The sequence below is a fragment of the Rhopalosiphum maidis genome, chromosome 2, assembly GCF_003676215.2.
Source record: "Rhopalosiphum maidis isolate BTI-1 chromosome 2, ASM367621v3, whole genome shotgun sequence".
NCBI classification, from domain to species: Eukaryota; Metazoa; Arthropoda; class Insecta; order Hemiptera; family Aphididae; genus Rhopalosiphum; species Rhopalosiphum maidis.
Window position 1 is genome coordinate 5,522,834 of NC_040878.1, and position 16,686 is coordinate 5,539,519.

The 16,686-nt window shown below is 23.5% G+C and overlaps 1 protein-coding gene across 2 annotated transcripts in view; it reads left to right on the forward strand.

The window, feature by feature from the left end:
• The first annotated feature begins 5,180 nt into the window (after positions 1-5,180).
• LOC113551912 (voltage-dependent T-type calcium channel subunit alpha-1H-like) overlaps positions 5,181-16,686 on the forward strand; it is a 163,383-nt gene continuing 151,877 nt past the window's right edge. Inside the window, exons 1-4 of one of the 2 annotated variants that reach the window (XM_026954488.1) lie at positions 5,181-5,290; positions 5,380-5,513; positions 5,715-5,812; positions 15,845-16,016. In XM_026954488.1, the coding sequence (XP_026810289.1) occupies positions 5,198-5,290; positions 5,380-5,513; positions 5,715-5,812; positions 15,845-16,016 (497 nt within the window). In that variant the 5' untranslated portion in view covers positions 5,181-5,197. The remainder of the gene's footprint in view (positions 5,291-5,379; positions 5,514-5,714; positions 5,813-15,844; positions 16,017-16,686) is intronic. The other variant, XM_026954487.1, reaches the window with a different exon arrangement.

Below are 16,686 nucleotides of genomic sequence, written 5' to 3' on the forward strand. Positions count from 1 at the left end.
TAAGTATACATTAAAATAATGTTATATAAGTTAGAATAAAAATTATTATTATATTTGTTGTCTTTTTTGTATTCAGTAACACGTCATTATTAAAGTGCAATTTTTTTTTTTTTAATAACAATAAGACTAAAAGAAAAACAGTTTCATGTTTTTATTCTGTATAATAACATTATTCATATTTATTATTTAATGCTATAATACTCATAATAGTTTTAGAATATTAGTATATAAAAGTATCTTGTATTTATACAAGAATAAATTTACATCAAAGCGGTTATCTCATTATTTTCCCTTCAAGCTCATGTTTTAATCTTTATTGAATTTTTTATGTATGTAAAAACATTTAAACTTTATATTTTGTTTAGATATAAGTTTAAAAATTAAATTGCTTTGATTTTGTTTTAAAAGGACAACAACGTGTACTGAGAAGATTCAAAAATATTTTATGCTTCAGGCTTAGAGAAAACCTAGATTTAACTTTGATTTTTCTTGTGTTCATGCGAAATAGATTTTTAATTTATATCAAATCTTGAATACCTATTTTTTATATTTTTAAATGTTTCTGATCGGTAGTAAAATATTATAAAAAATTAGAGGTTGTTCTTAACCAAATTTATCAATAATAATTATGCCAAATCTCAATGTTAAGGAATAATAATAACGTACATATAATTTACAAGAACTCTATTACTAATAGGCTATTAGGTACCTAGTTTTTATATCATTAGTATGTTTTCTTGCATATATACTGGTATAATAAACATTACTCAATTATTTATTATTTTTGAATTGGAGTCAAAATGTTTGTTGGTTTTAATGGTAACTAAAAGCCACGTAATCAAATGTAGTTACAACTAAAGTTATTTCTTCAAGTGCTACGATGACACACATAATTTGTATTTTAAATAGACGTTTAGGAAATATGTTTTATCTACATCGTAATACAAAAACAATTTTTGATAAAGTGTCTTATCAGTTAATTTCAATTGTAATTTTTAAGAACGTATCTTTGATTTAAATCCGAAAATATTTAGGTACGTAAAAACCGATTAATACAATTGGATTTTTTTTATTTATAGATATAAATTATGTTTTTATTTATATTTAAATACAAATCCTGTTTTGATTAGTTTATAAAAATAAAAATGTTATCTAAAAAATTTTAATATAGTTCTGATTTAAAAAAATTTGTCAATGGTTAGTAAAATATAAAATCAATCAAGAATATACTAGGAAGATTAAAATATATTAATTTAATAAGAATAGTAAATTCGTAATTTATTTTTAACATTATACACGTATAGATAATACATATTTTTAATGAAATATTTTGAACAATTAATAAACACAAAAGTTTGTAAATAACAATTAATTCATTTTAAATTTTAAATATTCAGATTTCTCAAAATGTTAATCAAAGAGAAAATAGTTGTAAAAATATATCGTTGAAACAATTCTATAACGATTATAAAATAAGCAATATTATAATATGTAATTCTGCATAAATTTATTTAATAGTAGGTGATGTTTACATTTTAGTGTTAAATGTTTATTATAATATATTATTCCGTTATACGAGATACTCATTGGATTCATGATTAAATGGAATAGTAATTATCCAAGTATTAATAATCTATTAAATTCATAAAATAAATAAATTGACATAATATAAATGTAGGAAATCGAGTGAGAATATACAATTAAAAATAACTTACTATAACTTACTCACAATTAATAAAATAAAAATGAATACATTATATTTATAAATACATATTCAATTGATACCCAACATTATTGTTGTATATATATGTATATATTTAAAATCAATAAATATCTACTTTTACAGTCTAGGACATTTTGGCGCCAGTCTGTCATATATTGCTTGACCAATAGATCAATATTGTACTTTCATCGTTACTATGGTTATGATATTGATAATAATCAACTAAAAGATCAAAATTATTGAGCATTAAATTATAATAAAAAAATAGTAGGTAAAAGCAAATTATATTTTTATGTAGTTATATCCCAACAAAACATTAATAGCAAGTCCTCTTAAGAATATAATTCTAGTTTTTTTTTTTTAGAGAGATGAATTTCATATACTTTTTTTTTCATCTTATACTCCGGTAACTAATTAATTGATCGTAAAAACTACTCATCCTGAATATTTTTTTAGGTTAATTTATGTATGACTTTATTATTATATATTATTTACACCCATCTGAGTACTCAAATGCATATTAGTAGATTAAACACGGTTATTGGTATGAATTTAGTTAGTTAACAATATTCATTGATATAAATCACGGATTTAAGAAAAATATATTTAGGACATCATAGTATAAAGTGCCGCTGAAACGGCAAAAACCTAATAATCGTACTAATTTTATTTTTAAGATATTTAAGTAAAAATAAATAAACATTTTGATACAAATAAAATAAAATGTTCGTTAGTCGCCAAAACAGCAGCGCCTAATTGCCATGTCTAAGCAGAATTATTATTGGGTGGTATTACCTTATCATTCTATAATTTTCTATTTATTTTAAACTGTTTTAAAAATTAGAGACTGTACAAATATTAATATTTAAATTGTAATTACGCGTTTTAATAATAATAATAATAAAATCCAAAATTGTATAATTACAATCACATGATATAACAGAATAACCTATTAATATTTTTGAGTTAAATTTTGTGTTGCATTTTGTAATTTATAATTATATTATGATTCTTTTTAAACACTTTCTTATCCATTAAGATGTATGGGACAATTTAAAAAATTCCTTTTTTATTGCATTACACGCATAAGCACTAAATCGATTAAATAATTAATACACACAATATATATATATATATATTTATTTAAATATTACAAAAATACCTTACAAATTTTCATTTTCTATATATCAATAAGCGATAAGCAGCTTCCTGTTGAAGCTTGTTACCGATAAAACTACCATTAGTCTCTTTAAAACCAATACTAACAACATGAAGATGGGATATCTGATTAAAGAAAAAATGTTGAGATATATTAGTCATAACATATTTGACATATTTCTAGTTTGTAACGAGCATTAAAAAATGTATAATGTATGAAAAATAAAATAAAGATAAGGCTGTTAAACTTAGAAGTCATTATTTATTTTTATTTATTTATTGGAATATAAACGTCAAATGGTAGTTAATATTGTGTTAAAGAAATATAATGCAGATAAAAACTTAAAATAAACAGTTATAAAAATATGTAAAGTTAAATAAGGAAACTTGGAAAAAAGATAAGTCTATTATTCCCATAAGATTTTTTTTTTGTTTTATTATAAATAATGCTAACTGTCTAAACACATTGGCTAAAAATATAAATATATTAAGAATTGTTTTATATTATATTATAATATATATATAATAATTTTATCTAGCTAAGTTAGATTAGATTTTTATCTAATATATTAATTAAATAATATAGTCTACATCGCATTATAAATTATTTATATTTTGTTAAAACTGTGATACTCACATGTTTTTGAGTAAAAATGAAAAAAGTATAGCTCAATACGTCGTGAATAATTTTACTCGAAAATAATAATTTGTCACTAATCACACTATGTATTATAGCGTATATAATCATATGCAAAAGTAATAGGTGCTTGGGAACTAAAATAATTTTGAAGTTTTATCAAAATGTACTAGATCCCCCTTTAGAATCCAAAAATCAAAAAGAATCATTAAACCAAAATGGCACTGATTAGATAAAATTGTATGAATTTTTATATAGAATTAAACACTATTAATCAATTTAAGTTAACTAGCACATTTGTATTATAGTACACAAATTGTAAGTAAACTTGTACCTATTATAAATAATAATTTATTATTGTTGTACAAAAACATTATTAAGTTAAAATAGCATAAAATGAAATAAAGGTGAAATTAATTAAAAAATATTTATTGAATAGTCATGTTTTGTGAACTAATCAAAATGCAAGTTATTTATTTTTACCGAAGTATAATGTGTACCAGGTTCGCTCGGATTATCGCAGAATAATCTGCTAAATTATTAACATTTGTGATACGTAAACATGAATAATTTACTACCAATATCTTTATTTTCTGCAAATCTATTTTCTGAAGTTAATTAGTTATTCTGTCATTAGGGTAAATAATTGATTAATTATTAATTACTAAAAAAAAACTATAGTTGTCTTTGTGATTACAAGTATAACAGCAGATAAACAAATGATAGAGGACATATTTATTTAGACATAATTAAGACAAAAGACAATAAAAATGAATGACTTGCATTTTATTTGGTTTTTAACTTGGCTGCTTAAGAAATAGTGCCGCCTTTATTTTATTTCATAATATTTTGACTTAAAATTATGTGTTATAAACACAATATAGGTATACCTATTTTCCATAAATATATTATTATTTATTATTAGATGCATATTATACTCAAACATCGACTATTTAAATATTTAAAAATGTGTGATAAGATGGACTTATAATTTTATCGATAACAACATGCATAATATTATATAAAATCATATTGAATATAACTCACCATTTGTATTTTATTGATGTTTTATTGATATTATTTGAAATCAACTTAAAAAATATACCGAAATAAACCTGTGATATGGTTATAAGTTTAATATTATAAGTATAATAGGTTCTTTATATTACACTTAATTAATTTAATAAAATCAAATAATATAATATTTATAATATAGATTTTAGTCTATTATAAGTAGTAAACGTATATATTATATAAATGTAATAATTTTGTTATTCAATTTATATACAAAGCACATAATAATTTATATAGTTTTTTGGTTAAAATGAAATAACACCAGACTAAAAAAAAAGAAAGAAATGATTATACTTTTGTACAGAACTATAACAGACTGAATAAATCCAAAAATTGTTTAGCGTTAAAGTCTCTTCTATTGTAATATTCTCAATAAAAATGATTGGAAACATATAAAATTGTTTTTAAGGTTAATAGTATATTTTTTAAATACACTAAATGTTTGATTATTTTTATTTCAAAATTATTTGAAACTATAATATTTCAAATAATAGTTTTAAAAACAATTACACAATAAATAACTTGTTTAAATTATATTATATTATAAATGTCTTGAAAATAATATTTCCTTAACGAACTCATACACGTGGTTCGAGAGGGCAAGCATGCTAGTTATACTTCTGAACTGTGTTACTTTGGGCATGTATCAACCGTGCGTGGACGACCAATGCATAACGAGAAGATGCAGAATCCTACAAGTAATATATTTTTTTCTTTTTTAAATATTATGTATTTTATATAACTGTATGTATCGGACATAACTATAATTCACGAAAACTGTGTACAGGTGTTCGACGACTTCATATTTGCATTCTTTTCACTAGAAATGATTGTGAAAATGATCGCTATGGGAGCGTACGGTCCCTGTACTTACCTCGCAGACTCATGGAACAGACTAGATTTTTTCATCGTTATCGCAGGGTACGAAACCATACGTTAATAAACTTTTGTTATTTATATTTATTTCGTCCCGTATTATTGTATACGCGTGCCCGTGATTAATGGGTTAAACAAAATATGTGTATTGAAATTCCCGTTGATCGCGCGGATAACGTTGCTTTGCTATTTACCATATGCGTTGGATTTTTTCGTTATTACAATTTTAATTCTCTTGCTTTATAGTGCTCTGGAGTACTGTTTGAACGTGGAGAACATAAATTTCTCTGCCATACGAACAATAAGGGTGCTGAGGCCGCTTAGAGCCATCAACAGGATTCCAAGTGAGTAAAATTTAGTTTTCACGTTAAAATGCTTTAAGTGTGTACGCGCGAGTCATTGCCGACAAAAAAGTATAATAAATTATAAACATAAAATAATTAAAAACATAAAATACATATTATATGTGTATAACAAAAAAAAAATCTCTCGTTGATAACAGATATGCAGGTGAATTCATAATTATTTTACTAGTTAAAAAATCAGTTTTCTCCTTTTGACGGATTCCGTTGCTATAGCACCGACCACATGATGCGTTCTGTGCAATAAAAATATATTTGGGTTATCGGAACTCAATATCAGGAGTTGGCTATAAAAATAATCTCTACGGTGGCATGTTTTATGAGTACAATATACTAAAAATTAATCAAGCAAGAAGACGAACCGTTCGGTTTTGACGTAATTTTTTATTTTCAAATAAAAAATAATTTCACGTCAGCCATTTAATTCACCAAATTTATAAATCACCGTTTCAGTTTTTAATCTTTGATTTGAAAAATTTTATGATATCATGATTTATTATACACAAGCATATAATATTATGTATACAAATTTATATTATTATTATTATAATAAAATATGATAATAAATATCAACGTGTAGTACTGCAATTGGTGACGTAACAGAATCACAGATAATTTTAAATATTCAAATGGTATTATTACAAATGAAAAAAATTAACCTTACTAAGATTATTAAATAGAAAATAAAATGTTTTTATTTCTGTATAGCAATCTAATATAAATATAACAACATAGCTATGTTGAAAAAAGTGAAAAGGATAATAAAAATATACCAATTTTGTCGAAAAGGATAGATAATAATATCTATCCAAACGAAAACAACAATACCTGTATTTACATATGTAACGTTTATTGCCACTTCACTGGGAAACACTTAATAAACAGGTTTTTTTTTTTTATAACATTTGTATTATGTTTAATTTTATATTTTTTATTATTTTATTGAAATGCATTTGTAGTTAAGCTTTATTGACTACTGTTATAATGTGTTGACGTATTAAGTAGCTTACATATTGGAATATTTATTAGGCTCATAAATTAAGTGTTTTGTTTAATTTATTTTACAATAAATAATGTAAAGATCTATGACAGTGAGTCATCCTAAACGTACTTTCAAGAACTTGATTAACAAGACCCATTAAATTCTCACTCTTATTAAACGTATACAATAATTTTCACGTTTTTCATATTACATATTAATATTAACATTTGACTTAAGCCATTTTATTAGGTATCCGTTAGATTAAAACTTTATTCTATACCACACCGTTATTATTAATAATTTACTATGTTTACATCTAAATTTTTGAATAGGTATATTTTGACAAATTATAGAGTTGATTGTTTATTATTCGAACTACCTGTATGGAAATATTCAAATATATATTAAAAAAAAAAATAAAATATTTTTAATATTAGACAGTATTATGACGTAAAATGCAAAAAAAAACTATTAGAACACATTTATATTGTTTATATTTAGTTTTTCATAGTTCACAAAATAATCGTTAGATTATCTATAACATACAACAATTTGGTGTTTATAAAATTTGAAGAAAATGGAAAATCAAAAAATACTATTACTCGCTCAAAAATAGTTAAAAAAAAAAGTTTAAAATTATTTTCATAATGTTATCATGTTCAAATTCTTTCTTATGTCAAGTAAAAATATCAAAAAATTAAGATTTTTTGCTAACAGACGAGTACATACTTATATTGTCATGCAACCGTAAGGGTTAAGTTGCGTATCCATTATTTATAGGTTTTTTTTTTTTATCATTTCATGTATTAATAATGATCATATTATAGCAGTTAATCGATTGTGTATGAACTTTTGAACTTTTGTGTTTTTCATTTAAATTGTATGTAAATTCTAATTTATTATATGTTAAAATTAAAAATATCGACTTAAGTAATGTTTTTGATTAAATTAAAATTGTTTAGAGAAATCAATATTAAGACTTAATATATATATATATATATATTAATTCAAAATTATAGAATGAAAGTTTAGATGGTGAAATTTATCAAATAACTTGTAGAAAAACAGTTTGGCTTAATTAAAACACTGTGTATACGATTATAATACGAGAGTATACAATTTATTTTTTAACATTATTTTATTACATTTTATACAGTAGTATATGTTTTCATTTTTTTTTTTTTTTTACTAAAATCAATAATTTTTGAGTAAGTACTTATTAAAATATTTGACATTTTTTTTAATATATTAAGGATATTAATATAATTGTATTTATTTTTGTAAAATACACGTTATCAACAATGTAAAACTTGATACACAGTTATATGATCATTTTAATAAGAATATAATATTATACACCATTAGCGTAAAAATTATGATATATTTAAAATAAATTGAAAATTGTATATACTCATAATGTTGAGTAGCAGTTTCAGAGTCTTGTGATAGTAGCTTACACAGATCGTAAAGAAGTTTGAGATCGTCTTTAATCGCTCGAATTTAATATAAAGTTCGTTACTAAATAATACATTTTCAAAATAATTAATTCTTTTTTATTTTCATGAATAATTTAAAACCTTACAGAGAGGTTAGTGAAGAAACACTCGGTACTACGTACAAGTTTCGTAAATTGTTTCCTCTATGTAATAATATATGGTATAACATATAGGCAACATCGATACTTTATTGTGTTAAGGAACAATGTCATTATAATAACCCATTCACTATGAACCTACATTATTGTGTAGTTAGTAGTTAAATTACTTTACTATTATCTACCAGATATTATTTTCGTTTTATACCAATCATTGTGTAAGTTAATAATATTAATGATTAGTGGTTCAAGTGTAAACTATAAACAAACAATAACATACTGGTACTACAGAATTTCTCGATTAGTTTTTAAAAGGTAACAATATTATTTTATTTAAATATGAAATAATATGTAAAATCATAAAGTATGTAGTAGTATTGTAGAAACAAAAAGCAAACTTAAAATAAATATATATCTATCTTATTCAGTTTTAATTATTAACATTTACAAAACGCTTAATCAAATATTTGTGTTGGTATGTTTTAAATTACTATAGAAATAAATACGAAGACCAAGATTTGGAAAAATATAAATATGTTTATACACATAGGTAGCTTACAATACTACACTATTGAGTCAAGCCCGTAACCAGATCAATTACTTAGAGGGGGGATTGAGTTGTATGAGGGCTAATACAACAATCAATTCAAAAATTGCCGTCTTCCGATAATAGGCCTGTATGTAGGTACTATAAAATCATATTTTGGTTAAGTACTGAAAATTAATTTTTATAATGTAAGAATATAGTTAAATATATATTCAATTGCTAATTAAAATATGTCTATAAAATAAAAATTATCCATCGTTATAATATCTTAGCCCTTAGTTTAGAATATTTTAAATTATTATTAAGACAACGTCAAGTGGTGTGAATATTTCATAATACTAATAATTACTAGGGCAAGTTCATGACGACCAGTTTACATTCCAGAGATTTGTGATCTAGGTGATATATATGTATATATTTATTTAAGCATATAGGTATGACTTTGAAATTTAATAGCTTTTTCTTTGTCTACTAGAAAATAATCTTCAGTGTTTTCAATATAGTTTGATATCATGTATTTTGGAGGTCAGAAATTTTATATTCAGCAGTTGTGTCGTCTAACACTTTTTGGTAAACTCAAACTTAATGTTATCTAAAATGGCTTACAACATATCATATTATAGACAGGAATTAGTTAGCTTCTTTATACGTCTAAAATTTCATATTTAAGGGCAATCTTGTAGCCATTAATATATCAAACATTAAACGACTGTTAATATAATTGAAAAAGTAATTTTTCAATAAATAATAACAAAAAAAATATTAAACCTGATCACTATTAATATTTACAAATAAGAATACTCCACAGGGGTTAAGAACTATGATAAAAGTTATAAAGTTTTAACTAGATTGAAAAAAGTTGTGTAACATAATATAATGATCACGTTAAATCTTACTACTTAATGGTGTGATATTATATTTGTTGGTGCTGTGCGTATAAGAAATGATACAATATGCCATACTCAGCTTGTTTAATTATACCAGCAGATAACATAAGAACCAGACCTAATTCACTAAAAGCGCTTAGGTAGGTATGTAGAAAATAAACGACTGAGTTTTAAAAGTAGACTTAGGAAAAGGACATAATCAATTACCGTAAGAAATATGTTCGACGACGTTTTCATCGTTTAGTGGTGTGTACTACATATTATTTATTTCACGTCGTATGTTCATTTCGAGTAAGGTACTGTCGGAAAAAATGTAACTGTACAAAACGACGAAAAAATCTGAAAAACGCTTTTGGGAATATGAGTGGTTGAAAATTGAAATAATAGTGGTCATTGCCAACTATTAAATTTAAAAAAAAAAACTGATTAAAACCAATTAAGTATTTTTATATATTATTTACTAAAACGTATTTGTATGTTATTTCTTTGTTATTATTATTATTTAAGATTTTTATTGATACTATATAATACTATAAATCAAATTGTATCTTAAGTGAAGTTTTTATAAAGAATAATGATAAGAAAGTCCACCTTAAACTGTTTTAGTCACCAATACACAATATATTCAGTATACGGTTGGGTTGGCTTACGTAGTTACGTCTATTATAATATAACGATGATGAAAATTATTATACGATATAATTAATAGTAATTTGTAAAGTATCATAAATTATTTTATGGGTTCCTACGCTAACACTTTATAGACTTAACCTACAACAGTTTAACGGATCATAAATCTCAATCTTAAGTAATTTTTTTTTTTTTTGAACGACTTGAATTCGATTACTAAATGGTGTCTTCCTACAGACTGACTTTCTGAACTATTTCCTTTCCGGACAACCCTTGTGAGTTGTTAAAACTTAAAATTCTACAGAACAGTATTCTCAGTTATCTGTCTGCGTTAGCTCCTCTAACAACATTTTAAAGTATTTTCAGTTGCATTTATAACACACAATTTAACTTAATAGTCGTATTCGTGGTATTGTATAGGTATAATATATATATACTAAAAGCAGTGCTAGAAATGTAAAAAGTTTATTGTGTATATTATTTCTGAACCGATGTAGTTATATCGTGAAGGCAAACCACCGTCTAGTGTTAACGATATGGAACCACACAATATTTTATATAAAACAAATGATTTGAAAGATTTAAAACACAAATATTTATTTCAACTTTATTTTTTTTTCATCTGTAACAATAATTAATAGTTAGACATATAAGTTAATAAATAGCTCATCAACTCATAAATTATATATTATAATTTCTAGTATACTAATTACTAATTATTAAATTTAAAATAAAATACATCATTCAACTATATTTATGTCACTAAAAATATGTTTGGTTTGGTTCGTTGAGAGTTTATCAGCTGTGATTAAAGTATTGTCATTTGCCATGTGGTTTAGGAGGTAGGTACTTTCATATTATGATATTGTAATCATAATAAAACCACGATGATAAAAATTGAAAATTTTAAGTTCTGTTTCATCTGATTTATTATTAATCATATTTTTTTATATCACAGATACCATACTGGTATAGTCCACGATAATCCACAGTTCGTATTCCGTATTCGTGTAGGTAGTAGGAGGTACAAATTAAACTACAAAGATTACCTTTGGTCGAACGATAACGATTTATTACTTGAACTACTAGTCTTTGAAAATAATAATTGTGTTCTTATAAATGCCTCACAGCCGTAATAACCTTTGGGACTAACATCTGAAAACCTCAAACCACCCAACTTTGAGCAGCTATAACTCGCGAACGGTTAAATGAAAAATAATAATTTGAACGTTAGAATTCATAAAAAAAAATAGCCTACTACTTTATGACATTTTAAGTATAGGTTGCCATTTGAAAATAGAAAGTTATTATAAAGTAGAGATTTCACTATTAAATATAAAGATGAAAAAAATTAAAATATTATATAGCTTTAGAAAAGTATACTAAAGTAAAAGTACTAAATATTTAAAAAAAAAAAAGTCAACACTTTTTGAAATAATCAATGAGTGTACAATGATAAAAGAAGCATCCTGTACATAAAAAAATCTTAAAAACTAATATAGCATTTTGTGGACTATAGAAAAAAAGCTAAGTAATTTGCTCAACTATAAAGAAGGGTTTTGATGTACTTCGTCATTAAGGAGGCACTGTAAATTGCAATTAATGTGTTAAATTTAAATATTTTTAAATCCTTGAATGCAAAAAACGATTTTGAGAGGAGATCATGATATATCAGTTTCTATTTCTAAGAATATTTTATAATGTATATTATACAAAATTAATGGTAATTTATTTTCCTTTAATCAATAAATATGAATAATCAGTATAACATTACAATATTATGATAAATAATCAAAAACATCAAAAATATTTCATTATATACTGTTGTTATTAACGTATAGATAAATACCACGCAGTATAGAACGGTATAAACGGGTTCATGCTATAATTTTTTTTTTTTAATTAGTCATGATATTAAAAAGATTTATATATATATATTGCACGGAGAAAATAATTATATACTAAGTTGTTAAATTTTTAAGTTCATATGATTGGTATACTCTGAATTAAAATGAATGGATCTAAAACATGTTAAAATATCCTAGACATAATTTCCTGAAAACAATATCACATTAAAAATTATAATCAATACTTATCGTAAATAAATATTATTTAACTTGTTTATAAACTAAATAATATTCTTAATTATTTAAATTATTTTCTGAGTAATTACATATATAATACGTAAATTATTTTCATCATTAAAAATATATTTATATAATAATATATTGTATAACTAATTATTTTAAACATTTTCCAAAAAATAAAAAAAAAAATGAAACTCAAAAACCGCATATTATAAAGTAACTAAAATAAAGTGAAAACGGTTAACTCGCAATACATGTTGTCACTTACCATTATCAAACTAATGATTAACACACATCGCTTTAGAAACAATGTGATGATTAGTAATTCTAACCACAACTTTTATGATAGAGATTAAAGTTTTGAATTAATAGTTACGAGGAATATTTTGGTTTTGGCATTTTTTAAATCGTTCCTAAAAGAGTCAATCAAAAAAATCTAAAAAAATTAAAAAATGTTTAACGTATTTAAATTATAACACAAAATAGTTTGAAAACTAAATCATATCCTACAAAATGTTAATATAAATATTCGGTAAAAATGTCAAGTCCTTACTATTATTTATTTTTGCTTTACAATAAATAATATTAAATTAAATTAATGTTAAAATCTGGTGTTGCGTAAATATATTCGTATTTGTTACCATCCACGCGAAAGATAAAATAATTTGATAAATTTAATACATATAACAGATGTATATACTTGGTAAAGTATTTATTAAAATATTATTATTATATTAACATATTACATTTGAATTGATAACACTCTCATTTAATTCTTATTGTTATGTATTATATAAATCCATTTAACCTATTTTTCAAGTCTCGTTTGTATAGATTAATTAGTGTCCTCTGTACACAATAAATAAAGATAATGATAGACGATTCCATAATAAATCAGTAGGAAACTCAATCATCCGTGTTCATAATGGTTTCAAAGAATTTCGATATTCAGACTTAAGAGTTTAAAACCCTACCGCCCTAAGTATGTATTTTGACATTTAAATATTTCATTTGAAGTTTTAGTATAATGGTTTCAGACTAAAATTAGCTGCAGCATAAACAGTGTTAAACCTTGTTGCTATGCTCACTGAATTTTAAGCATTGTACATGAACATCCCAGACGAGCTCTAACATTATATTAAAGAACTGCAGATGATGGCATTCTGTTGGACTTTATGCAGAAGGCGGAAATTATACGTAACAAAGACTGTTCCCATGGGCTGAAAGGGCTGAAGGTATCTCACTAATAAAACGTTATAATATTATAAAGGCAGTGCGTACAGTTTCGAGTTACAAGAAGATGTTAGGAAATTATTGTATTGCATTATTCACAAGGTAGGCACTAATAATAATAATAATAATAATAATAAAAAAGAATGATTGATTATATAACCAACCGTTGGGCAATGATTAATACACGTTACGGTTTTGACATAATTTAAAAAAATATATATAATAACAAAATAGATTATATTATAATGTTATAGGAAAAATATGTTTGATTTAGGTACTTGGAACGAGTATTTAATCATATTATGTATCTGATTAATTTTTATTTCTCTATAGTAGCCAATAAGGTTTAATAAAATATTAATTTTATGTTATATCATATTATAATACTTACGTTCATACCTACGTTCAATAGCAAACAGAATCTAAATTAAATATTTGTTTTTTCTTTGTTCATAATATAATATGTATTAAAGCTATATATAATTTAAATGTATTTATGAGAAATTGATTAGATAATTGAATTCGATAGCGCTATATGTTATTAAGAATATACTGCACTGATATATTATTATGACAATTTAAATAATTTCACATTTTCCACTATACTAAAATAAACGGTTTGTTCTTTTCCGGCAATTAATAAATTCGACAACATCTAATACATTATAATATTGTACGATTTTAAATTTAAAATAAAATATTGCGAAATTATATTACCGTATCGACTCTTCCTTCAAGACTACAGCCACTACCACCCTTATACGTACATAATACTTATTTATATATATATATATAAAAACACGTGTACATATTAAATAATAAATATTTGAAAAAAAAATCAAAACTACTAAATCTTTACTTTAATCATAATATTAAATATATCATAAGATCCTAAAACTATAAGGTCTTCTAATTTTTATAATGTTTGCTTAAAAATAAAACTATAATTTGTAATACACAGACAGAGTTTTATTTTGTTATAACTATTTCCTACACAATAACAATATAATGCAAGAGTTTTACAATGGATGTTTGCACAATACATAGTTTTATTACTTCGCTAATCATTGCTTGTTTGTTCATATTAGACATTTTCATTGAAAATAACTTTAGTAAATAATACTGAAATTTTTCGAGTGTCCACGTTAACATTTTTTAAATTATAGCGAAAAAACAAAAATCATAATATGAATATTTGGGAACATTTTCACTATCCAATGTTGTATTATATATTTAAATATATAAATATTTGGTATCTGCTACAACCTAATTTAACCTATGGTTATTTATTTTTGAATGACAACATATAAAAATAAATCGATTTTGTCGGAAACTAGAGTTGCGTACATTTTCTCGTTTTTCCGTAATTTGTTTTTATTTTTTCCCGATAATTTAGAAAAGTACTAGGAACTTTAATCTAAGTACAGACTAAATTTAATTTGTTACCAGAAACCACACTCAATATTGAAGATGGAATTATGTTTGGAAATTGTGCGAGAATAAGTGTCTTTAATGTTCAGACACAACAAACACAAATCATTATAAAAAACTAACACATTCAACTCATCTCTGTTCAATATCTAAATATTATTGATAATGATAAAACAACTTAAATTATGCATGTAGTTTGTTATTTATTATTTACAGTTTTTTATTTTTAATATTTAAAAACGTGTTTAGCAAAAATTAACCTTAATACATCAAAATTATATCGGTAATATGTTAGATTACAGACAAATGTTGTCATTTTTGTTGCATAATGAATGAATTACTAATTAATATTACGAATTACTCACGTATTATAGTCGTGATGTAATTTATCTATAAAACATTTTATTTTAGGTATAACTTTTCTATTAACTTTGGGTTTGTCGATAATTTGGATGGATTTTCAATCACTGGCTTTAGATTTGAATAAAGTTTATGATTATGCTAATAGCATAGTATTCATCTATCGTAAATTAATTAATTTAATTAATAATATTATCTAATTGTAATCATTATAAAATATAATATATCGAGTATTTTGAAAACTTGCATTTACATTGTTACAGGTATGCGCATATTGGTCATGTTGCTTTTGGACACTTTGCCAATGTTGGGTAATGTGCTGCTGTTATGTTTCTTCGTGTTCTTCATATTCGGTATCATTGGAGTGCAGCTATGGGAAGGCATACTTCGACAAAGGTGTTTCTTGAAACCTCTACCAAATGTCACTTATCCCAAGTAAGAAAAACTATATATTATTATCTATTATAATGTACCTTTGGGATAACGCTTATATATTCGTTTTATTATTAGTTATTAATTTAAATTATAATATATATATATATATATATAGATATAGATATGTAAGCAAGTGTCTGGTAATTAACATTTTTAAATTTATTTTACGATTAAAAATATCACATCATGACTAAATCAATACAGTATAATATACTAATACATTTATAACAAGTAATAATAATAGTTATAAAATCTAAATTGAAAACATTTAGATTTTTTTATAAATTAAAAATACAACTTTGACTTAAATAGTCCATCTGCAGTTTTTGTATATTATAATTTTGTTTATTACATGAAATAATGTAGTGCTTTTCTACAAATATATTATTTTTGATTATTTTCTGAAATTAAGGTAAGCACCAAATTCATAATTTGATTGTATTATGTTAATAATTTAATATACATAGTACATTTTAAACATTACTATTTTTCGCTGTTAATTGTATTTGCTTCATGATTTAATTTATCACCAAACGTCCAAAATGCATATAAATCTATAAAGGAAAATAATTTAATATAACGTACTTTTTTATTACCTATTTATTTATTTTTTAATAAAAAAAAAAAACTATATACAGTGATAGAGAAAAAAATGATCAATTTCACTATT